The sequence below is a fragment of the Podarcis raffonei genome, chromosome 1 (genome assembly GCF_027172205.1).
Source record: "Podarcis raffonei isolate rPodRaf1 chromosome 1, rPodRaf1.pri, whole genome shotgun sequence".
Lineage (NCBI taxonomy): Eukaryota > Metazoa > Chordata > Lepidosauria > Squamata > Lacertidae > Podarcis > Podarcis raffonei.
Window position 1 is genome coordinate 102398893 of NC_070602.1, and position 26002 is coordinate 102424894.

At 42.4% G+C, this 26002-nt stretch overlaps 1 protein-coding gene across 2 annotated transcripts in view; it reads left to right on the forward strand.

Moving 5' to 3' along the window:
• Positions 1-26002, forward strand: part of LYPD6 (LY6/PLAUR domain containing 6) — a 53173-nt gene that overhangs the window by 16357 nt on the left and 10814 nt on the right. Inside the window, exons 2-3 of one of the 2 annotated variants that reach the window (XM_053406437.1) lie at positions 7494-7578; positions 24371-24560. In XM_053406437.1, coding sequence (XP_053262412.1) covers positions 24443-24560 — 118 coding nt within the window. In that variant the 5' untranslated portion in view covers positions 7494-7578; positions 24371-24442. The remainder of the gene's footprint in view (positions 1-7493; positions 7579-24370; positions 24561-26002) is intronic. The other variant, XM_053406428.1, reaches the window with a different exon arrangement.

Below are 26002 nucleotides of genomic sequence, written 5' to 3' on the forward strand. Positions count from 1 at the left end.
GTCCTTAGACATTGCTATACGAGGAGCACGCAAGCATGAATGGGCAGCTCTTTATTCAATAAAGTATATTTCTCTATTCTCCAGGCTCCTGCTTTACCCAGACGATGTTCCAAATGCAAGCTTTGGTTCAGTACAAGTGGCAACCCATGCTTGGCAGCCATTCCTGAATTCTTCTTCCTATAGTGGGAATGTGTGGAGTTCAGTTGCAACCTGCCTTCAAGTCAAGTGTGGCTGAAGGGCAGGTTTGCTAGCTCCTGACATCTTCTGGTGTCCCAGGGTAGGTGAGGGGAAACAATGGACCTCCCTATTAACAGTTCACGATAGGTGCCAGAAATGCCACCTGTCCACATGAAATGGGTGGGGTTAGCCGCACTGTGTTTATCCTTTTTTACTACCTCAGTTAAGATGAAGCACAGGAGATGTGTATTCTTGCAGTGGGGTGAGTGAGAACAGTAAGAGAAGCACATGGGAGCTCTGAAAATACATAAGGGAGATTGGCTCTGAAGGTGCGTTTCCTGAGTTTAATTCCTCTTCTCATCACCATCTCCTTTGGTAAGAGGCAGCCTCCCTCTTAAAGGATTGTACGAGACTGGTGGTTCATCACAGGTGATCTCAGGATGCAGGGATGGCCTCACAGGGATGGTGCCCTGTATTGGCAGAATGAGATGTGAGCACACACACACCCATTCTTGTCTGTTTCACCCTTTTCTACTGCTGTCAACAAATGAGTAAGATAAAAATCTTACTAATAAAATTTCTGAGTAGGATAAGGGAGTTGTGCATGCACTGTCAGGACAATTGTCATCAGAGGCAGGCTTGAGAGGTGGAGGCAGACCACCTGTTTATCTCCTCTCTGTTCATTTGGCATGTATAGGAAACAATAAGAACTCTCAGAACAGAGTGGGATGGTTGTTCTTTGTGTGTGTGTGTGAACAGCTCCTTCTGTTGTCCTGTGTGGTAGCCAACATTTCTCTAGAAATGTTCCCCCAAAGTGTAGTAAGCAGAACAGAATTCTAATTAAGGACATTGCATATTTGCACAGTCAGTTAATTGTTCAGAGAATATTTTTGAGAAAGAGTTTTAATTTAAATAGCTTTTGCTGTTGGCAAATCTGTTTGCTTATGTTTTTGTGTGTGTGTGTTTAATGGTAAAATAATAATGTCTCCAATTTAACAATAATGTCCTGGGAACCTAAAATAGAAATGTTTGTTTACAGTGTATTTATGCAGTTTGTTTATGAGAAGGTCACACTGCTCTGTAACTTGTTCTGATTGTTTCCAGATTTCTGTGTTGTAATAAATTGTATACTATGTTGAACTAAATATTCCCCCCTCCCTGCAATACAGAGTTGTATCCAGTTCAGCCATTTAAGAATGCCCAAATTTAGGATGCTTTGGAAAGGTTCATTTCTTTTAGCGTATTTGAAACCAAGGGCATTCAATGTGCAAGACGGTGATAAACAGACCAATAACAGAGGTACTGGTGGGGCTTCAGATGTTGCTGGACTACAACTCCCAGCATTCCCAGCAGCATGGCCAATAGGGATGCTGGGAGTTTTGGTCCTACAGCATATGGAGCCCCACAGATGCCCCATCCTTGAAATATACCAAGAAGGCTTGCTAGCAAAGGGGTTCCCAGGTTTGCTGGTAGAGTCCTATAATCTGTGGCTGTGAGGTGTTCCCACTTGGCTTTTAATTAGAATTTCATCACTTTCCTCAGAGCTATTGTAATGACTGGTTACAGTGCAAGAAGATTTATGGGCATAAATGTAAGGCATAAAGTTCAACAGCCAAAAATTGCAATAAGGAATGTAGAGTGTAAACTCTTTTTTCCCCTTATCAGCAAGTGCAATTAAGACAGATGATTTCCATAGTAGTAAGCATCCTATAAAACCTGTCTGTTACTAATGCTAAACTTGGCTACTCTGAAAGTGCTAATCTTGAATTTCTTGATGGTCTGAACTCTTGCCCTCCACCTCTGCCCAAGAGAGCTATATTTGGTCCTAGCAGATTATTTCTTGCACAGCTTACCTTCTGCATTTGCTGTTTTTATTTAAGTAATATTGGTCAAGAAATCAGTCAAACTTTGAAATTTTAGAGGAAGCATTTTTTATTAAAAGTTATTCAGAGGGAAATGCCCCCAGAGCTAGGAGATGATAGGAGTAGAAATGCAGCTATTCATGCTTGTGTATTCAGAACAATGGAACTGGCACCGGATAAAGACATGGGGAGGAAATGGAGTCTAGGATGGTGCTCATCTGACATGGCTAATGTAGTTTTAGCCTTCAGTGAATAGAACCATAATTTCCAGGTCGTGGGAAGGAACCCTTCCACTTGGTTTTGCTCTAGTCAGACTTCAACTGTAGTTCTCTGTCCGGTTCTGGGAGACACACTTGAAAAAGGATACAGGCATAATAGAATGGGTGTAGGGAAGGGCAGAGAAGGTCAGCAGTATGGAAAACAAGACTTCTCAAGGAACCTGGGTATATATAGCCTGGAGAAGAGAAAACTGAGGAAAGGTGCTTTAAGAGCACTCTTCAAATAAAGGGCTGCCGATACAATAAAGGCCAAAGCCTTGTTCTTTACTGCTCCAGCAGATTAGATCTTGCTGGCTTTAGCTGAAAGAGGTCAGACTTTGGTTGACCAGCAAGAAATCTACTTGATGGTAAGAACAGTTTGGAACCAATTCCTAGTGGGTTTGCACACCATCCCTTGCTTCAGGTCTTTGGGTGATAGTGTGCTCTGACAGTTGGGCAAGATTATTCCCTCTAGCCTGTGTTTCCCAGTTTAGCCTGAATTTGTTGATTTGGCCCCTGTTTTCTGACTTGCAGTTGCACTCGTTGACTTGCCCAGTGGAAATTACCAATATGGACGCCAGCAGGGATTGGCAAGAGAGAAGTAGGTGGCAGAATATGCCATGCTTGAGCTGTGTTCTTTCTGTCTGTAAAGCTGCCCTTAAATGGAAAGCTTAAGCTTGTTTATGTAGGAAACCTACTCTTCTGTGTGTGGATGGGGAGATGGGCTGCTTGAGTACCCTGGGATTCTCCCCTGTTCTCACTACGGGTCCATCCAGCTCAGCATTCAGTGTGTGGGGTCGGCTGATGTTTGTGTAGGGTCCAGTTCCATGCTACGTTCCATGATCTGTTTCTGCCTGCGTTAAGGTACTTCCTCGTTTTCTCAAAATAATTTGTATGTCGCTAGAAGCAGTTGAGTGTGTGGCCCATGCCAAAGACTTGCAGTGTTTTGCGAGCCTTTGGTATTATATTGCATGCTCTTTCTCTCCTAAGTTAAATTCATCAAAAAGAAAAAAAGTAGTAGTTTTATAGTAGTCAATTCTGAAAGCTACTAGTCAACTCTGAAATTTGCTAATCTTGTCTGCCGTCAGAAGCTAAACAACCAGCGATGCTGATTTTCTGATTTCCTTCCTTTTTTCTGGCACACACAGTCATAAATGGGTGAATTTATCCAATGAAATGCCAGTAAACCCAAAGCAGTCTCGGGATGGAGGGCAAGTATTTGAAAATAGCCCGAAATCAGCAAAATGTTTATACTTTAGTATTAGTATTAAATTTAGAGATGTACCTGTAACTGTGACTACATTTCTTTGAATCAGACACTTGTTCTGGGACAGTAAGGGCCAATAGTGAATGGAGGTGACATGTGATGAGGGTGGATTTGATGCTACTGCAAATTCTTTGAGTAGACAAGATCCTGATCAAAATTCTCCTAACCAAAAGCGGATGAGAAGCAGAGTGGAGCTGGTTTGCACTGACAGCAGTAGCCTCAGGGCTTGTGGCATCCAAGATTTCAGGGGGGAAATGTGTGGCGCTTGTGTTTCTTTTCTGCTCGTTACAAAGCAATGCGCTTTGTAATTTTATATCCTGCCTGTCTTCCAACATGGAACTCAAGGTGATATTCATGGTGCTTTGAGGTGGACTCCCACCCAGACACTGGCCCAAACCAGACCTGCTTAGTTTCAGCCCCTCTGCTGCCTCATCTGCCTCCAGGCCGTACCTTGTTTGCTAATAATTATTTGCAAGGGAGCCCTTTTTCAGTGTATCTTGTGTGGTTTTGGGTTTTTTTAAATGTGTGTTTGTTTGTTTTCATTGTGTATCTGAGCTGTATTATTGTTGTTGTTGTTGTTGTTGTTGTTGTTGTTGTTGTTGTAAGAATATTATTTTATGGGAAAGGCCCAGTAATGGAGAACTGGTGAATCCATGCTTTCTAGCTCTCGCCCTCACCCACAACAGTGTTAAGCATATTTTCCTACATGCAGTGGGGGATTAGATTAGAAAACGGGAAGCGGTTCTATACTCACCTCATACTTGACAATAAGATAGAAGCACTTCAGTGTATAAGCCCCCAAAGAAAAGGTATGACATATATAGTGCCTAAGTAATTTTTGGAACTTTGTGTAGTGAACAATTTGTGACTGTACTTCAGTGGGTGGATTTGGAAGTCTTGCACCCTGCCTCAGATTTTTCAGGTCTTTGCAAGTGAAGAGAAGCAGTTGAAGAGAGTGTCTGTTGTTTGTTTTGTTTCCCGCCAAACCTAAGACTGAAAAAATATATAGGTAAAGGTAAAAAAAATACATGCAGATGTTTGAGAAACATGCCAGTGTGCTGATTTGCCATTTAAAAGCTGTTCTGGAAATCTGTGAACCAAACACTTTAGCAATATGATTGTTCTCTGTCTTTGAACATGGGCCTTGTGAAGGGGTAAGTGTTTAAATCTGTACCCTGCATTTTTATTTAGTAACAAAGCACCCTAAAAATGGTTTACACCACATAAAACAAGATAAAGCAACATTAAAACAATATTAGCAAGCAGAGCAGTCAATAAAAGCTTCAGATCTCTCAGCATTTTTTGAATGTCAGAATGCCTAATAGTATACAAAGGAGTGGCCTGATGAATCACCACTTGGAGGGGATTTCCACACAGAAGGTATTCTAACATTTGGGATGGAGGGATTTAAATGTGACTTCATATTTCTGCCTTCCCCTTGTTGGTATTTTCCTTTCTCTGTGTTTTCATGTGCCTTTAGGTTGTTCCAGCAAAGCCCTTTTTCATTGTACTTTCTGCTGAGATTATTGATGGCCATTGTGGAGCAGTGGTGGTTGAGGTTTCTACGCAATATGGGAGGCAGTGGGTTGGGGGGATAGAAAATGGCACCCAGTTGTTCTGCTGGTGCATGGCTGTGCTGACAGCCTCTCTTTCCACCACTCTAATGCAGCATTCAACACTCCCATTGTTGTAGGAGTGTTTTGCGCTCTGGCCGCAGTACTGCGCTGAAGATTTCAGGTTAAAATTGCCACTATTACTTGGAAGTAAATCCCAGCTGAGTTCAATGGGGCTTCCTCCCAATTAAAATGTGCATGGATTGGGGACCTGAAAACTTCCTTTTCTTTTAACCCCAACATGTTTTGTTTAGGTTTTAGTTGCTTTGTTTAATGTACTTTTAATGTATGATGTCCTTTTAATTTGAAATATACTAGCCAGTTATTTTTGATGGTTTAAGCAATGCGTGTTAAAGTGTTGTCTATCTCAGACTCTGCTTAAAATCAAAACAAATTTTGGAGTGGGATCATTGAAGGAACCCTTAAGTCTTAGGTTTGCGAACTGGACGCTCAAGGTGGGATGTCTCTGTCATCAGTTGTGTAGGCTTTTAATATGTGTTAATTGTGGTGCCAAAAAGATATATTTATATGAAGGAAAGGGGGTGTAGGGGAAATCCAGGGCTTGTCTGCAGAGTGGAAGGAAAGGAGGACCTTTTTCTGCCTTCCCACTTCCAGCCACTCTCTAAATAATGGAGAAGAGACCCTCTTAAGTATATTAGCGGTGAGGGGAAGCATGGCTTTGTTTTTTGCAGTCTTCAGATGAGAACTAGACCATGTGATAAATGAACATAAGATTTTAGCTGCAGTTCATTCATTTTCAGCTTTGTATTCTTGTTATTAAAAAAGTGCGGCTAGACATTCCGTTGCTGCGCCCATAACCTAGGTTTAAGGTGCCATTTAGCTCCTAGCTTCCATAGCTCAGTTTCTAACACTGCTCTAACAAATGATGCTGTTGGCATGCAGCAAAGCCAGTTACTGTTCTGGTTCAGTGTGCCAGCCAAGTACCTATGCCGGGTAAACTCGCCCACATACCTCTCAGTGTTTTTGGTAAATGCTCTGCGGGGAAAATAGAGGTTAGCAGCGGACATCACTGCACAGGTTGTGCTATATAAATGTGTGAAGGAAGCATGGTTCTTGGTGCAGCAGTTAGCAGGTATAAGATGCAGAATTATCTCAGAGGAATGATGCAAAACTTCTTTTAATGAAAAAAATGGTTACCTCATTGACTCTCTTTTGCATGTCAGTACATTTGTCCTAGGGCATTTACCTGAAACATGTCAAGCTTGAAATCTGAGCCTAAGGACAATGCTCATAGAGGAAGTTAACAAATTATAGGCCTTGATCTGTTGGGACAAATGACATTCTGGTTTTCATTTTCTCTCCAGATCTCTCTGCAGTGGGCTGCTGTTTGATCCTGAAGCTTATTTCTAAGAGGCAGCAGGGACAGGTTTAATCTCTTCTCCACCTTCGGTAGCTGCTTGTAACGTGTTGCAAACCACAAGGACCTGATAATTGCCAAATTTGTGTTATGACTAGTGCCACCTTGGAGAAAAATGTAATTCTAGGTATATCACACAGCATGAACGCTAACATTGCTTAGTGGCAGAGAACCTGGTGGACAGACCATAGGATCCAGTGGGTGCCTTGTGCAAGTATCCTTAATGAGTTTGGTTCAGAGACATTTTGGTGGCCGTTCTCATAACCCACATATCTGCCAAGCAGCTGCTTAGTGGTAGTAGGGCAGGGGGAATTTTGGAGTAGAGATGTGGAGGGAGGGCTGCTTAACCCCATCCTGCCCGCTGCTTTACCCCACCCAGGGTTGGTTTATTTCTGCTGTTTTTAGCCCACGCTTCGTTAAAACCATTAACTGGGTGGGTGGGTTCTGGACCCATACATGCACCACTGCAAGGCAAAGTGGTTGAACGCTGGAAGTCTCGGCTTCCATGACTTATGAAGGCAAGTATCTTATTTGCAGACATGTCAAGGATTATTATTTTTTACACATTTCAGAATATGTCATCAAAAAATATTGTTGAACAAAGACAGCATGCTCACCAGCTGTAGGCTCCCCCCCCCCATATTTTGCAAAACTGTGTTGTGAAAGCAGGTAGTTCAAATTTGCTAAATTGTGCTCCAGACTGAATATAGCTGTTGTCTTTGCAACCCATTTTCTGCATCTAATGTGGCCCTGCAGTACAACCCAAATTGCTTACGTGTGTATTTGAGTTGAGAGTATTGGGATGAGGCTTCATTTCAAGAACTAACATGCATTTAAGTTGGCGTTTGTGTTCAAATAGGTGCTATCATGTTCAATATTTCAGTGCCTTGATCTAGCTTGAAGGAATGTCGACTTAAACTCATTCTTCCATGCTTCCAGAAGCAGCACCAGAAAGATCAGCTCAGCTGAAGCTGCCGTTGCTGGCTGGCTGCGTCAGGATGTTGTTTTAAAGGTTTCTGAATCAGTGAGTATGGGCTCCTCTCTCCCCACCTGCTCTTTTTGCTCCAGGGCTGTGTTAACAAATATAAAATATTCATTTGATTCTTGCTTTCTGGAAATGAAGCTCCCAAATTATTAATGTGATAAGACCAGGGGTACAGTCAAAAAAGGTTGGCCCAAGAGAGAGAAAAATTGCCTTGTAAATGTTATATATATATATCCCCCAATATGTGTGTACACTAAACTTGTGTTTGTGGGATCTCTAAGGCCACATGCACATGTTAAAGGCTGCCATGTGGAGATCTTAACTGCAATTATTGTTTTTATGAGCTGTGAAGGAGGCTGTTTAATTACAAACTCATAAAGCATTTAGAACAGTTATCGGGGAAGTCTGTTGTTGTTGTCACCTGCCCTTCACCACATGCTCTCAGGGCAGGAACATTGGCTGATGAGCATAGAGTCATAGAGTCGTAGACCTGGAAGGGACCCTGAGGGTCATCTACTCCAACCACCAACCTTCTGGTTACCAGCCAGACCCACTGACCCACTATGCCACAAAGGACTATCAACGGGTTACATTTCTGACAACAGCCTCTTACTGCCAGGAGCTCCATAAGTTAAAAAAAGAAAGAAAGGTAAAGGACCCCTGGACAGTTAAGTCCAGTCAAAGATGACTATGGGGTTGTGGCGCTCATCTTGCTTTCAGGCCGAGGGAGCTGGTGTTTGTCCACAGACAGCTTTCCATGTCATGTGGCCAGCATTACTAAACCGCTTGTGGTGGAACGGAACACAGTGACAGAAGCCAGAGTGCACAGAAATGCCATTTACCTTCCTGCCACAGCAGTACCTATTTATCTACTTGCACTGGTGTGCTTTCGAACTGCTAGGTTGGCAGGAGCTGGGACAGAGCAACAGGAGCTCACTCCATCATGGGGATTCAAACCACCGACCTTCCGAATGGCAAGCCGAAGAGGCTCAGTGGTTTAGACCACACCACCACCCACGTCCCGTATAAGTACAGAGCCTCTCTCAAGGGAAGGGGTAGTGGCAACCTTAAACAATGTAATTTTATAATAATCTGAATAAAGTCGCCTTATTTTTGAGGAGCCTGAATTCAGATGTGGTTGCCTTCATTGGTATATTCTGACCTAGTAAATTTTGGATATGGGGACTATTTTTGGATGGGGTTATACTGTGTGTGTGTGTGCGCTTGCGCGCTTGCTTGTTTGTTCCCCAAGCAACGCCTTTCCTCTTAACACTTGATTCTGGTTCAGCTACATCTCTGCTTGATCTTCTAACCATCCATGGTTGGGTATGTGGCCCTCCCTCCTTCCACTTTTCAGAACCTCATGACAGTTACTGTTATGTCTGCACCAGACACTTTACCTATTGATAGCTGAAAGTGGATTTTCAGGCTGTGTTTAGTTTTGTGGAAATGCCAGCACAGTTGTACCATACTTCTCTTAAGCTCCAAAAAAAATGAAAGAGAGGAGAATTTGGAGGGCATTGGGTGCCATCCTAAACATGGCAAGAAGACCAGGCAGCATTATATTCGCACTGTTTTGTACTCTCTGCATAAGAGCTGTACTGTCTCATTATCCAAGTTCCCATTGAGCTTTATGTACTTGGAAATAAAGTCACATGAACTCCTGAGTTCTGGTATTCTCATGATGAAGAAATAGCAAGTGGCATTGTCCTTAACTGCCATGTTAAGTAAGTATTGTTTTGGGGAGGGGGTGGCTGTATGCCTGAGTCCCCTTCTAATTCCTCAATCTAGCATGGCTTCAATTCCTGGAATAGCCAGGCTAGCTTCCTGGTGAGGTCATGGTCCTTGAAGGATACACCATTAAGATGATGATGATGATAATAATAATAATAATAATAATAATAATAATAATAATAATAATAAATTTTATTTCTATCCCGCCCTCTCCAGCCGAAGCCGGGCTCAGGGCGGCTAACAACAATAAAACAGTACAAAAGTACAAAAGATAATGAAGGAAGTCACTTTGTAGCAGAAGTGAGACCCTGTGCAGGAGTCCCTGGTTGGCCTGGGCCTTTCTATGCATGGTAGCAAAAATCTGGCAGGCCCCTGACCAATACCCCTCCTGCAGGGCTTGGGCCTCTGAGGCCTGGGGCAAGTGTATCTGTCTTCTCTGTACCGGCCTGGCAGAAGAAAGATGGCCACCCTCCTTCAACTCTCTGGTAGTTTGAAAGAAAAAGGCAGAGTTGGGAGTTGAGTTATGTTCACTAGAAGCTGGAAGGCTGCAGGCTGGGCAGCTGGGAGAAAAGCCCTGTCTGATTTCTGCTTGAAACCAAGGCATTGGCTATGGGAGAACAAGATCCTCTTGTGGTGGTAAGATTGAATATACGTGTAAATAAACCATATATCCTAAAGACACCACGGTCTCCACCAGGCCTGTGCAGGCATTGGGGCAGCCAAGTACATTTGGCCCGGGCCTCTGAAGCCTAAGTTGGCTGGGGTCCCCCACCAGGGGCCTACCAGAGTTACACTGTCATGCAAAGAACTTCCCATGCCTCCCAGCCAACAAGGAACACTTGCCCTTGGCCTCAGACAAGCTCTGCATGGGCCTGGTCTCCACTTTACTTCACTCCCAGGAAACCGAACCCTGGGTTAGTGTCTAGAACCCCTGGAATCTTGCATCATTCGGAGGCTGGGGTGGCACGGAACAGTATTAAACTGTTGTGGAATGGTCCTTCCTGGTAGCTTATATGCATGTCTAGGGATGCCATTTTTATGTTTCTTGTTCATGATTATCATCGTTGGTATATTTATATACTGCTTTTTGGCCAAGGCCCTTAAACAGACTACAAAAGAAAATACAGTTAAGGTGTGTGGTAGAGGCAAATACAATAAATCAATAAAAGTATGCATCACTTTTGTTCTTGCAAATAATGCACTGCAACATCAATTTGCAATCAAGTAGATGATCTGATTCCTGTTTCAGATGACTGCCAGCTCCTAGAGATTTGTTGTTGTGGCTGTGTTTTTGTATTTCGCTTTCCCTCCCAGAAAACTGTGTATATCCCAGGGGTGAATGCTGCTTGTAAAGAGATCCACTTCTAAGCAGGAGGGCTGCAGCTTGTAGCCTGCCATGTTGTGACAAGCTGGAGAACTCCTTATTAGTAGGTCTCTTGGCAGGGAAAAGTTCCGGTGTTCACCTGGTAGGCTGGAAACACTGTTAGCAAGGAGAAGCACTTGGGGGAAAAGGCAGTTGTCTGCTCTTCTCGCCGAGGAATTATTTGCAGCCTTGAGCTCTTCTGAGCCAGCCAGTCTGCTTGGAAGAAACTGCCCCAGTTTGCCTTAGTGTCAGCCTGGGTATCACCTTCCATCTGATTTTAAAATAGATGAGCAAAGTACTTTTTAAGTGGCAGGAGGAATAACCATCCTTAGATCAGTCTGCGTCCAGTTGTTACCAGTTTTACATATGTTCATCCCATCCTGTTTCCACAATTATCTGTGTAGTGGCAACAACTGATTTATGCACATACAATTGATGTGCAATTGCACACATGTGCATTGCACCAACCCAGAAGTTGGTGCACATGGGGGGTCAGGAACATAAGTCCCACATATTAAAACACATATTTATTAGTTTCAACACAAAGATCACATTGAAATATGCATTTTAACTCAATTACGTGCATTTCATCATAAAATATACATTTTAATTCACCTTGGCACGTTTTTTAAACCAGGTGCAGAATCGCAAAATTCAAAGAAGTGCAAAAACAGAAGAATAATTGCATCTAATCCACCCATTAGTCCATGGAGCTGCTGTTTCCATCAGAGTTCACAGTAATTGAATTCCTCAAGTATTTGTACCCATGAGAAGAGCCTTGCTGAATCAGTCCAGAGGCTTTGGGTTCAGGTTCTGGGTCTTGCTGGGAACAGAGAAGTTAAGTTCCCAGAAGCCAGTACTTGGGAACTGTCAAGTTGGTGACTTCAAGAAGTATGCATTTTGTTCTATTTGAAACTGAGTGTTGTAGTTAATAGATAAAATGTATATTTTTACTTTCATATTTGAATCACAAAAGATACAGTGTTATCTTGACAAACTTCAGAGCCCTGCGAAATGGAAATGGGAAAATCTTTTGGAGATATGAATAACTTGTCAGTGGTTAAGTGTGCAAGTAGAAGTACAAACCAGGTTATCAGATTAATTTGGGAACAAGGCTTTTTCTATGGTAATGCCACATCTCTGGAGAGATGTCTGCTTGAGGTTGTTGTTGCTCAGGTACCAAGAGAAGGCTATCTTGTTTTCTTGGGCCTTGAAAAAAAATCTCTTCAAGGTTTAACTAATTATTATTGCTTCTGCTTTTACTTTTGGCTACTTGTTACTTTATTGATGATTGCTCTTCTAGAATATTCACACCTCATGAAATAAGCTGCTTTGGAACACTAATGGTGGTGGGGGGGAAACAGGACAGGAATACAAATTTGGTTAATTAGAAGGGTTGCAAAGACACTTTGAAACATGCCCCACCCTAAAAAGAAACCTGTAATTTGTTAAGAGTGTTGGGGATTGTATTTATGTGAGGGACAAGCTATAGTTTTCAGGATTCTTTGAGGGTTGTGTGTGTGTGTGTGTCTGTGTGCGCGCGCGCATGTGTGTCTGTAGAATATCCTTTAAAAGTATGGTGTGTATGTAGCCAAAGAGAGCACATTCATGAGCGCTTGAAAAAATGCTGCCCTTTTTAGCTCCATGAACTCCCCTTGCAACTTGTAATTAGCAGCAAGACTAGATGGTCCACTTTTTCATGGAGTAATTAGTACACTAATTGTGTTTGACTGTTTGACCATACTTGCCTGCTGTAATTGAGGTAGGACGGTGAACTCCTTCACCATGTCTACTCTGGGTCTTAACCGATGACTATGTGATATAATGAAGCCTGCACAGACGTCAAACCAGCTAGAGTGTGTTTGACCTTTCCCAAGGCTTGGAAGAAAGGGGTGGGGGGACAGGAAAGGAAAAAAATGAGTGGAGGTGTTGGGGAGGGAGATTTGTCGAGAAGAGAAAGACGTGGAATGATTTTTGTCTGTTTAAAATGTCAGCCAGCCCAGGCATGGAGAAAAAGTGGGAGTGAAACTGAGCACCAACACAGAATACAAGAATGAGCAAAAACATAAACAAGCAGTTCTGCTTTGCAGTGGTACCTCGGGTTAAGTACTTAATTCGTTCCGGAGGTCCGTTCTTAACCTGAAACTGTTCTTAACTTGAAGCACCACTTTAGCTAATGGGGCCTCCTACTGCCACTGCGCCGCCGGAGCACGATTTCTGTTCTTATCCTGAAGCAAAGTTCTTAACCTGAAGGACTATTTCTGGGTTAGCGGAGTCTGTAACCTGAAGTGTATGTAACCTGAGGTACCACTGTATTTCTATTTACAGGCAAGCCCCACAGAATCCAAGTGTGTACAGTGGTACCTCAGGTTACAGACGCTTCAGGTTACAGACACTTCAGGTTACAGACTCCGCTAACTCAGAAATATTACCTTGGGTTAAGAACTTTGCTTCAGGATGAGAACAGAAATTGTGCTCTGGCGGCACAGCGGCAGCGGGAGGCCCCATTAGCTAAAGTGGTGCTTCAGGTTAAGAACAGTTTCAGGTTAAGAACAGACCTCCAGAACAAATTAAGTTCTTAACCTGAGGTACCACTGTAATCTTAAAGTTCAGGAGAATTATGGAATCTAACATCACTGGTGCGATATCCCATCAACTCCTTAGTTTTCATCTGGTGGCTTCGAAACCACAAGTGGGACACACTCTGACCTATGCTGAGTCACAACAGTGGCAGCACTTGCTCCCCCCACCCTACCTAAGGAAAGGCATGGGGAGGGTGACTAGGGGCAAAAGGATGATTTGCTTACATACATATATTTTTATAAGTATGAAAAAGAAAAGGGAATTTCAGCAGATAGATTCTTTCCCCTTCAATACCTGATGGCAAGCTAGTTTGATGTCTTATGGGGAGGTCCATAGCTGAACGGTTGAGCATCTGCTTTGCACGCTGAAGGTTTCAAGTTCCATGTCCTGCATTTTAAGAGACCCTTGCTGAAACCTTGGAGAGCCTCTGTCAGTGGTGACAATACTGAGCTTGATGGACCAATGGCCTAGCACAGTGTCTTCCTATGTTCCAAAGCTGTACCAACATTCCATCTGCTGTGCAGCCATCTTGAGCTTGCCGATCGTAAGGTCTGCAGTTCAAATCCACATGATGGGGTGAGCTCCCGTTGCTTTGTCCCAGCTCCTGCCAACCTAGCAGTTCGAAAGCATACCAGTGTGAGTAGATAAATAGGTACCATTGCAGTGGGAAGGTAAACGGCATTTCTGTGTGCTCCAGCACCAGAAGCTGTTTAGTCATGCTGGCCACATGACCTGGAAAACCTTTCTGCGGACAAACGCCAGCTCCCTCGGCCTGAAAGTGGAGATGAGCACAATACCCCATAGTCGAATTTGACTGGAGTTAACTGTCCAGGGGTCCTTTACCTTACCTGAACCACTTCTAGTGCTGTGCAAATAAAAGTAGTAGTGATATAGTTGAAAAATGGCTTCAGGACCGAGTTAATGGAGTATCCACTAGTGATGCTAAATCAGGACCAGTGTGAGATTAGCACTTGAAATATTTATGTGTTAAACATATGGAAAAACTCTCCTTATTTAGCTGGCCATCAGCATTGACCTTTCGCGTCCTATTTCTGCATCACTGCTTGCCAGGCATATGTTTCTCAAGTAGTAAATACAATTTTGGTGGTTTTAATTCTGGGCCTGCTCTTTATCCTTATCAAATTTCATCCCATTTATTCCTGGCTGTTGCTCTCCAATTTAGACATGCTTTTGTCCTTACCTTTGGTGAAAACAAAACGAAACTCTTCCAAATACAACAGTAACAGGAAAAGCCTTGGTACGTGCTGTGAAACTGCGCCGTGTGATTATTATTACAGAGGGGATTTTTTGGTCTCTGTTTTCTGTAGTTTCAGAAGGTACAGCGAAAAGTGAGATTCTGAGAAATGATATGGCAGCATGAATTTTGTGTTGTTCTGGGAACAGTTGCTTCCATTACATTGCAGCGTTCCACTCCACCACAGCAATTTTTTGTTCCTGCACCCCAAATCAAATTTGCACCAAGATTGCTATATCCAAAACAATGTCAGTTGTTGCCTAACAGGAGTGAGGTAGGAGCTGAAGGACTACAGTGGGATTGCAGAGTGTGCTGTCAAATTATTTACGGTTCAAGTCCATTGCATGGCATCTGACGGGGGATCATACACAATGAAATAATAATAATAATAATAATTTTTATTTATCCCCCGCCCTCCCCAGCTAAGGTCAGGCTCAGAGCGGCTTACAAGCAATAATAAAAACAAGTTGAATGATAACTTAAAAACAAAATGAAAATACAACATTAAAATATTGAAACATTAAAATATTAAAATATAGCCTCATCGCAGGAGGAGAAGGAAAAGAAAATTTTCCCCATTGTAAGCATGTTCCACAGCAAAGCTGCCGGAGGCCTGATTCAGACATGCAAATACTATTGTGACTTGGTGTGTGTGTGTGTTGTGGGGGGGGGGGGTTGAGATTGAAAATTTGACCTGCCTGGAGGTTGCCCCACTTGACAAAGGGTGTGTGAGATGTTGCTTGCTGAGGTATCTTTGATAGCTTTCACCACCCCATCCCCAAAATGATATTTAGAAAGGATTGTGGAAGCGGCTCCATTTTAAGGGATTGCTATGCTAGTGTTGCAGATGGTGCCCTCACTGGACTTAGGTGAAAGCCGAAAGGAAATGCAAAACTACTTGTATGCAGGATCACTAGCCATTTGAACTTACTTCTAAGCCACCTTCTCCTACAAGATGTATCAAGGTGGTGTACAGCTATGTGTACAAATGCAATGGAGCATAAAATTCCATAAAACAATGCAAATTTAAATGTTGGGATCTGGACGGCATCATGTTGACTCCTTTTGTGCTAAGTCAGGCTTCCTCAAACTAGGCCCTCCAGAAGTTTTGAGACTACAATTCCCATCATCCCTGACCACTGGTCCTGCTAGCTAGGGATCGTGGGAGTTGTAGGCCAAAAACATCTGGAGGTCCGAGTCTGAGGAAGCCTGTACTAAGTCATGATTTAGCAACACATGGAAGGAAAAGTCTGGGCAACAGGGCTTGTCCTCCTTTTGGCACTGCTGTATGGTGGAATTTGAAAACCCTTTGGTTTCTTTTTTTAACTCATCTTGTTGCAGTGTCTGAACCCAGACAAATTGCTATTAGTTTTCACAATGGTTTACGAAAATAAGCCAACTTTAAACTATGGTTAATAGAGCAAGCTTCCTTTCATAAATAATAGTTAAGATTGACCACTGTTTAGGGATCAGATGTAATGCTATAAACTGTGGTTAAATGGAAATGGAAGCTTCCCATTACCTTGTCGAACAAGAGAGGGAGCATGGGAGCCTGAGGCTCATCATAATGGCTTAGGGTTACATGCTTATTTATTTGTTTGTTTGTTCATCTGGCTTATGAATCACTTCCCACAATGTATTTCAAAGTGATTTATAATATAAAAACATTTCTATAAAAGCAGTTGAAATACAATGGTTGCATTTATATTTTGTTTAGATTCAATACAATGGTGTTGCATCATGTTAGAATTCTGTATGCAAAGCCTTAGCTTCTGTTTTTACAAATGAATTTAAGTTTCTGGAGCCAACTATGTGTTGCAAACAAATGAATGTAACTGAGTCCAAGCAGAAGAAAATAAAATAACAAGAGGACATTTGAGTGGAGAAGCAGTGGATGATGTGAAGGGACCACTTAAACCAGGAATGAAGGATATCTGCACACCACATGTTCTTAGACATCTCCAACTCCCATCAACCCCAGCTAGCAAGGTCAGAGATGATGGGAGCCTCAAACCTTTCCTCCACCTTTCCCCACTCAAAATCACCTTCTTTCCCCTCTTCCCCAGTGCCGTTTGAAATGCATGTTCATAAACAAGAAAGTTGCTACTTCTGGATAGTTTTCCTCTGTCTTCTGCATTCTGCTGCTTTGATACCAATCATAGACCATAGAAATGTTTATTAAATCACCTTACACATGTGAAAAATAAGCCACATAGGAATGATAATGTCAGAATATGGCATTATTTATGGATTAATGTTTTTAGGCAATTGTGTTGTTTAGTTCAAATCCCTATTTCTGCACCTTGATAAATTATTTTAATTTTATTCTGAGGGTGCTGTGTGAGTGGTTTCTGTCACATAAAAAAAACATTTTTCCCACACCAAAAGCCATATGAATTCCTGGTAATCTGCCTGCACCAAGTACTGCAGTGCCACTAGGAAGAAAAATATTTCTTAGACTTCAAGATGAACATCTTAGGTGATTAATTATTAGATTGGATGAACTAAATTATTACTTGAAAGCCTAAAACAGGTATTTTTAGGAAGGCTGTGGTAATCGTTGAAGGGAAAGAAGCTGATAATATACACCACAACCTTTTCACACAAGATCCTGTGAAATCCTTAATGCATGCAAGAGTTTAGATCATAAGAGACTGACAGAACAATCCTGCATTATTATGACACTTAGGGGTAATAAGGGAAAAAGAGAATTCTTCTTGAATGTCTCTGTAATGTGACTAGAGGATTATTTGGATGAGCCAATGACTAATTCAAGTTGGGTATACTTCTGATGATTAACCATGGTCTTCTATACTAGAACAGTGTAGGAGCCTGGTGTCACATTTGGAAATCTAAAATTCTGGATGTCACAAAATACCCATTTTGCAAAAGAAAAACTGGTGCTGCTCAGAACCCTCCCACCCTGCAAAACATCCCAAGGGGTGAAACAACCACAACTCCCAAAACAGAAAAGTAGGTAGCACCCCCTGTAATGAATCTTCAAACCAAACAAAAAAATATTTTTTTTAATAATTGGAGGTGCTGGTGCCCAGGAGGCTGTTTGAAGATGCTGTGCCCTGGAACGTTCCCATTTCTGCAAATGGGTTGTGGACCAGACTCTTAGCAAAGCACCATCTGAGGGTAACAAATCAAAGGCCGGTTCTGGGAATGGGTCTGACGGGGTGCCACGAGACACTCTGCAAGTCCTGTCCAGCATTCAAGAGGGATTAAAAGTTTCATTACAGTTGATGTTGTTACTGCAGCACATGAAGGAAGTCTCTTCTGCAGTTTATTATCCCCGGCCTTTTATTGTTTCCTGGGCTGGTGATAGCAAAGACAACATGTCGCCATCTTAATCAGATCTGACAAATGGACAATTATGTTGCTGCTTGGCGAATTTGCTGGGTGACTTCAGTAGCTCCATTTTCGGAGCAAAAGGCCAAGGGAGGGGGAACAGGCCTGCCTAACATTGGGGAAGATGTGTTGCTGCTTGCTGCAAGCTGGGTGAGGATGAGGGAATTTCAAGTTAGCCGGGACTTCATGCCAGAATGTTAGGAATAGTTTACATGCAGGCTGAAGGAACTAAGCATCGTGCGGCATTTTTTGTTTTCCTTTAAAAACCTACTGTTGCTTTACTGATAATTACCCCTATAGCTCCCTTGCTTGATTATGGATTGATTGCTTTTTGAAACAGTTATAAACCACTTGATATTTTACAACTCTCTAAGCAGTGTACAGTGTAAAACAAAAATAATTTTTAAAAATGGCACGAAGCAAGGAAAAAGTAATATAGAAGTATATAAAAACAAATAAAACAGGTTTTGGGGGGATTCAAACACATAAAACAGGCCCAATCTTATGAGTCAGGGAAAGTCTATAACTGAATATATTTGTTTTGGAGATACCATTATTTGGCACACTTTAGTGTGGCCCAGTTCTCTGCGTAAATTATACAATAATTTGGCTGGCGTGGACTAATTAGTTAGATATTTGAACATAAGCACTTTGTCTCTCTGTATAGAGGGCTTGATGACCTTCCTTTCCTCTCCAGCTACAAAGTCACCATTGACGATGCTGAACATCAGGAATAGCTAACCTGTGGCCCTCCAGATGTTGTTGAACTCCCAACTCTCATCAGTCCTAGCATGTAGGGATAATGGTTGCGATGAGAGTTGTAGGGCAGCCATATTTGGAAGGCCAGAGGTTTCCTGCTCCTGCTGTACATAACAATAGGTAATATAGTGTAGAGCCTGGGTTATTTTGGTGGGTGAGTTCATATATTACAAGGGAAAGCAGGATCCCTGGATCTCCACCATGGGTTGACCATGCGATCTTTGGAAGGATAGTTTGATATCTCTGGTCACAGTGAGTAAATACACTTTCATTTCAGTGTGCCTGAAATCCTTCAAGACTAGGTTGGTGTGTTTTTTTAAGCAACATGGGCTCTTTCTAGAGGCTTATAATATTTTCAAGGACAAGACGTAGTAGGGAAGAAGAAGAAGAAGAAAAGGATGAATCAGTCAGGAAAAGTAAGAATTAAAAATGTGTATTGGGGAGGTGCTTGATTGAAATGATAGAGGAAGAAAGGGTTTGATGTTGAGTGGTAGGAAACAGCAAGAGAAGGAGGGAATCGATTGGTACCAATAGAGGGAGAAGACAAGATGGATATACAGTAGCCATGTTCCAAAGGTAGGTGATGCTGAGGAGAAAAAAGTCAGTGAAGAAGAGAGTGAACTGAGAAATGAGTAGAAAATAATGGGTCAATAAGCAGCATTTTAGATGATGGTAGAGGCTGCAGAGGAAAAAGAGCAGTGCTTGTGGAGAGAGTAGTGATTCTAGCTGTATCGATCAACTGAAAAGGAGAGGACTTGTCAAGAATATGGATATACGGCAGAGGAAAACAAGGGATGTTCAGAAATTCAAACTCCAGCAGTCTCATTTGATTGAAAAGAGTGAAAAACAGGTTTGAGAGGATCAAGAAGTTGTCAGAAAAGGAAATGAGACACAGAGAGAATACTACAGGGTGACAGATGACAATCGGAACGCAAGCTTTTAAAAACAGAATAGGTGTAACATAAGGGAAGGGGACGCAGTAAGTGAGAGTGAATCCAGGGGACAGTAGATTTACAAAGATCTGTGCTTATTGCATTTGATAGGAGTTGGAGCCCCAAACCCCTGTCAGGCACCAGGTTGAGAATGCCCTAGAGCAATGCCCCTTTGGTGGAAATTTCAAGGTTGATTGCGAGAAGCATTATATTAGGGGATTGGACAAATAGAAGAATTTAAACACTCAGAATTCTGGAAAATCCACCTCTTTCCTCTGTGTGACAGTTGGCTAGGTTGGGCTCCCTTTGAAACACAGTCTCAGATTTTAAATTTCTTTTTAACGATTGATGCTTTAAGTCAACAAAATATCTGAATCACATGCAGTGAATAACTGGCATCTACTAACCCCTTGGTTTCTCTCTCCCCCCCTTCCAGTTCTTGCTTTGTTTACTTCATAAAAGGAACCCTCTTGCAAATATGAATTGCAAATAGATAACCCTCCATAGTTAAGTATGTAAATGTGCTTTCACTATGAAAGCAGCTGTGACTAAGACCCAGATGACTTGTCTGCTTGGCCCGAGGAGCTGGTGGTAATATGCATGCAGTATGTTAGAACAGCTCTGCCCGAGGGCAGTTTTAGTGTATTCACAGCTCCCTACTCTATCCCTCGAGAGTTTGTAGCTTGCTCTTTTGATCTGCCTTTTATCTCTCCAGTTTCTGCCTCGTGCACTTTCAAGCTTCCTAGGGCACAGCTGTAAAGAGGGTCTTGGTGGCCATGTTTCCAGTCATAGTCATTTTACTGGTTTATTCTGGGCTGTAGAAACCATTATGACATACGCACTCACAGAGCAGCAGATTGCATTGGATTGGGCATCCTTCCTTGAACCTGGACTAATTGCATTAGCATTAACTCTTGTAGTAACAGCTGTGGTGACTCTTGTGCTGCACCCTGTAATTTCTTGCCTAATACAATTGTTCATTTGCACTGTGGTCATTTGTTTGCCACCCAGAGAACTATTGTTACAGCCGGCAGCTTACAGAATGAGTGGAGGAATAAATAAAGAACACATCCCCTGTATTTCCTATTATGTAACATACAAGATACTGTACGAATGGCTGGGGTTTTTTTTTTTTGCAATGACAGGACAAAACTCCCAAGTCTGGAACTGTGCATCGGCCTTTGCAGTATGTTCCTGGGATAAATAAATCATCTTCTATATTTTCTGGTGTTGGTTTATTTTGATCTGGGATGGCAAATTTGGTGTCTACCAGACAGTGTTGGGATTCTAGTTCCCTTCAGCCCCAGCCAGCCTGACCAGTCATCAGTAAATGGAGTCTCAACATCTGTAGGGCCACAGTTTTCCAAACTCTGTAATACTAGAACCTCACTGGAACTCAACCTCCGGGTATAGGGCAGTATATAAATTCAACAAATAATAATTAAAACTTTGAGAACCACCAGCAACCATTTCTAGCATTCAGGCCTGCCACAAGGATACCAACACATCTTTCCATTATGTTTATGCAGGGCCATTCCCTGTATGTGCCCCCTTTTGTACTTTGTTGTAACATCTGAGGCCCTATTACATGTAGTTGTGTGAAGATTGGCAGGTATCGAAAAGGAGCAGGGCGTTTTTCCCTTTTGCTAGCCTTTCATGTCCTTCAGATGCCGAGTTAAAACATGGCTCTTCAGTAAAGTCTTTGGGCCTGGCTGATAACCTCATTTATTTGCTTTTCCTGGTCATTGATTTCTATCCTGAATTTTGCATCTTTGAGAAGCTTTTGATTTAATGTTTCAACCCTTTTAAGAGAAGGGAGATGGCTTTAGTTCTGCTAGCACTTCTTTCAATGGCCTGTTCTCCATTGGACTGATGTCTGAAAACAGGAGCCAGCTGCATGTCTGCCCTAAAGGCTGGCACCAGCTCTGTCGCAGCATTTCTTACTAGCATTATGGATTGGAAGGATGAGGCTTTTAGAAGAATATAAGGAGGCCATTCACTTTCTGTTGAGGAGCAGGGAGAAGAATGTGATCGCTGCCAGGTAGGTAGGAGGGTGCTGGAGATCTGCTTGCCAACCCTCCAGAACAGCCAAGCTCTCCTGGCAGAGAGAGAGAGAGAGAGAGAGAGAGAGAGAGAGAGGGAGAGAGAGAGAGAGAGAACTGATCAGGCTTCTGTATTTGTTGATAAAGCTCTCATATTAGCCATATTCACTTTTTCCCTCAGACCTGTATGGGTGAGGAGTAGGGCTATTGGAGAAGTCCAAGGAAAATGGGAGCAAGCAGAAGTGGCCAATGTTGGCTTATTCATCATGTGTCCAGAATGGAAGCCAACTCAGTGAATATGATAGGTATTTGCTGTCGTTGCTTTCAGTCCACAAACGATACATAATTGATTGCATTCCCCCACTTCCTTTGCACTGCATTTGCATTATAATGAATGGAGTGGAATAAAGTAATGTCAATGAAACAGTGCTATGTGCAGTGAATATGAGCGGAAGGGGGAACAGTGCCTTCTTGCATACGTAGTGAGAAGCATGTGGGGTTGTCCACTACCCTTTTCTCCCTTGATGCACATGTGAGTGGGAAGCCTCTCCCATCAGTGTGGCTTTGCCCATGGCTTCATCAGGTGCAGTTCCATTCATCCCTCCAGAATAGGGTGGGATGTGTTATTTGAATGGGATTTGGAGGTATAAACATAACTATGGCCATTTTACCCCATGTAATCTACTCCATGTTCTCTTCAATGCAAGAGACAAGGAGTGCTGCAAGGTACTTAAAGAACTTTGGACTCAAGCTCCTGACACAGATTGGCATGAAAAGACACAGTGCCTCTGGGCAAATTAAGGTAGTGAGTGGCTGGGGTGTCAATGGCCCTCTGTGTTACAACACATCCTGTAAGCATTTTTTTAAAAAAAGCTTTGAGAAAAGGATGGGGCAAGAGATTTGGGAGCAATCCTAGAAGGTCTGGGATTCCAGGTTCCTTGGTTGCCCCCTACTGAAACCCTTGGAAGAGACGGTAGATGTAGAATAGAATTAAATTCATTATATGGCTCCAGAAAAGAATGCCGAAGAGAGCAGCTGTAGTATTAGAGCAAGGATAAAAGTATTATAATGAATAGGTTGCTTTAAAGATTGTGTGTGGGGGAGGGGAGAATATATATCTTCTGCTCTCTCTCTTTAAATAATAATAATATAATAATCGTTCCCTATCACTCATAGCTTTCATGTTCAACTTGGTAGGGGTGATTTTAGAAGGCCACTCTGTGTGTCTTCTTAGGAGTTTAAATGGGGATGGAAAGACTTTGGTAAAATTGCCTGCTTCAGATAGTCTAAACAATTGCTGCTCTATATTTTCTTCCCATTATGTCTGTTGGCACCATTTGTTGGATAAGCTAGATCATCTTCTTCTTTTGTTTACAAAAAAGTTGTCCAACAAGTGGGTCTAGCTAGATGCCATCATTTGTGTGGCACTTCTTCAAGCAACTTACTCTCCTTTAATTACTGCTCCAGTTATTGCTTTGTTGTCTCAAGGGGAAAGGATGGATCTGTTTATTGCAGTCTGAAAGACTGGCTACGCTGCAGAATTTGCCAGGTGAATAGGCTTATGGACTTGAACATAACTGCTTAGAAAGAGCATGCTGGTAGTTTTGATGAGAGGGCCTGAAGGGCCACAGATCTTAGTGTAAAAAAGAATGTATTACATTACAGCACATTACATGACAACACATCAAGCAACTTGGTGTGATGATCCTTACAGTTTCATAAGGCACACATTTTACTGTGGCTGAGACCACATTCTGTGAACAATGGTTTTCTTGGTTTCATTAGCAACTGCCCAAGAATCTCATGATAGGATCTCACGGTAACAATCTCTCCTGATTAAAAATAAATTGTAGCTGGCATATTAAAGGTGATAGCCCTCAGTGGACTGTAGGGCCTTGTATAATAAATAAGTGGCTGTGTGGAATTTCACCAAGTGTTCTAAACTTACACCTTTGTGCCACTTTTCCGGTGCCAAAGACTTTTGGCGTCAGTTCAGTTCCAAGCCCTGACTCAGGTTGGTGCTTCAAGCATTATGGTACATAGTTGTTGTTTTTTATAATTGCATGAAGAGAACAGAGATAGTTGTACTGACCTTATTCTAATGAAATAAAAATGTACCGATTTGATTGAAATCCAGGTAACCTCTGAAATGTACCTTCTGCAAAGGAATCTTTTATATGCAAGATTTCCTTTAGTTGGGTGTAGATGGGTGCATGTGTTGGCTGTGCATATGGTAAAATAAACCTGCACAGTCATAAAATATGAGGGCCTATGCATGATGATGTGCACAGAGGAAACAACTTTCATGGTAACTTGAATCAGACCACTGGCTCCATTACTTCCTGTACTGTTTCTGGCCTTTCTGAGTAAGCAGATGAGGACTGAAAGCCTCTTCTAGCTTTGCTACCCAAGATTCATTAACTGGAGACGCAAGAGATAAGATCTGGGGAAGCATGTGCTGCCTCTTTACCTTTTTTTGAAAGTAAGAGGTTGGGCCATAATTATCGCTGTGTTTTGGCAATCCAGTTTTGGAGTATAAGGTATGGCAGAGACCCCAAATTCTTTGCGTTCTGACGTGATTAGTACTCATTGCTTGGGAATAGCACTGGATTTAGGGTGGCATGGGCACTCCCCTCCTCCAACCAAGTTGAGGGGGTACAAAAGAAATCCATTTTGTGGTGCCAAATTTGGAGCTCGGACCGGGTGCCATATTATGAAAGATGATCAGAGTCTGCCGCTGCTGGGAATAGTTTAATTGAGTTTACTGACTGACCAATGTTGTGTGCTTTCTTTTTTTCTGTCCCTCCAGGTGCACATCTCTTCCAGATACAAGGAGAACGAACTCCCAAGAAATCCGCATGTTTGAGGCTCCCCCTCTGCAATGGCATCTTGCCCTGTGCTGGCCTGGGTCCTGCTCATCCGTTTCATTGCTGATTACCTGAATGGAATTCAAGCCCGGGAGTTTACAGTGAAAGATATTGTCTACCTTCATCCTTCAAGTAAGTCTCAAGGAGCAGCTTATTATATTAAGACAGGGGTCAGCAAACTTTTTCAGCAGAGGGCCTGTCCACTGTCCCTCAGACCTTGTGGGGGTCCGGAGTATATTTTGAAGGAAAAAAATGAACAAATTCCTATGCCCCACAAATAACCCAGAGATGCATTTAAAATAAAAGCACACATTCTACTCATGTAAAAATACCAGGTGGGCCCCACAAATAACCCAGAGATGCATTTAAAATAAAAGGGCACATTCTACTCATGTAAAAACACGCTGATTCCCGGACGGTCCGCGGGCCGGATTTAGAAGGCGATTGGGCCGGATCCGGCCCCCGGGCCTTAGTTTGCCTACCCATGTATTAAGATGTCCTCTCAAGGAATATGAAAAAGCTCTTTACAAACAGCATTTTTTCATTTTTGGATGTCAACACTAAAAAGAAAAAAGCCATAAACATCCCCCCAACAGAGAAGTACAGGATCTTAAAATAATGACAACCATTGATTAAGTCATTTCAGTTATTGAACAAAAGTGTCGCTCCACAGATCCCTGTGTGGTGCTGCATCTCCTGAGTCTGAGCCTTCCCATTTCTCTCCACTGTAAACAGTAAAAGAAAACAGAACTGTAAAAAAAGCGAAAGCCAAAAATGCTTTCAGAAACGCCATACAGTATTTACTATATCTGCTGGCACTGAAGTGGCTCATAGGAATAAATAAAATGCTTAATGTCTCTGTTCTGTCCTCCATCCAATGAAACAGACCCTATGAATCCAAAACAGCTCCCGAGAACAAGGTTGCTTCTAATGCAAATAGCAGCAATTGCATAGATCTTGTAAATAATGAGGGGAAAGTGTTTTCTGGAATGGTAAAGCATATCTAACAATCTCCCACTTTCCCCTCCCCTTAATGGCCTGGTTCAGCAAGCTCCAGTCTCCTCCTTGGGCATGGCCACCCACAAGCCAAAGTTTGGAAATACCTGCTTCTTGATTTAAAACTGCAGTTTACTGGGAACTCTGATTAGTCTAAACAAGCCAGAATCATAAACCATGGTAGGAATTCAGTGTTGTGCATTTCTGCTTGTCAGGTGTGTTTCTTTTTTTCTTTCTTGGCCTGCGGGGTGGGAGGGAGGGCACAAAACCTGGGGGAATAAATGGCAAACCTTATTCATATTTTTAATCCAGAGTGAGCATGCAAGTTGTCCCAGAATCATTGAAAAGGAGCTTCTGCATGCAGGCGGGACAGAAAAAGCAAATGGCCTTGTACACATTACATATGTTGCATGCAATCTTACTGTCATCTGTGGTGTCTTTCCACCCTCCTTGCCTTCTCTGGTCGTGTTGCTTCTTCCTGCTTTTATCCTGAGCTCTCACAGTTGGCACGAGCAAACCTTTCCCAAACATTCCTTACTTGGCAGCCTAGCCACATCTTATTTAGGTAATATCTCTGT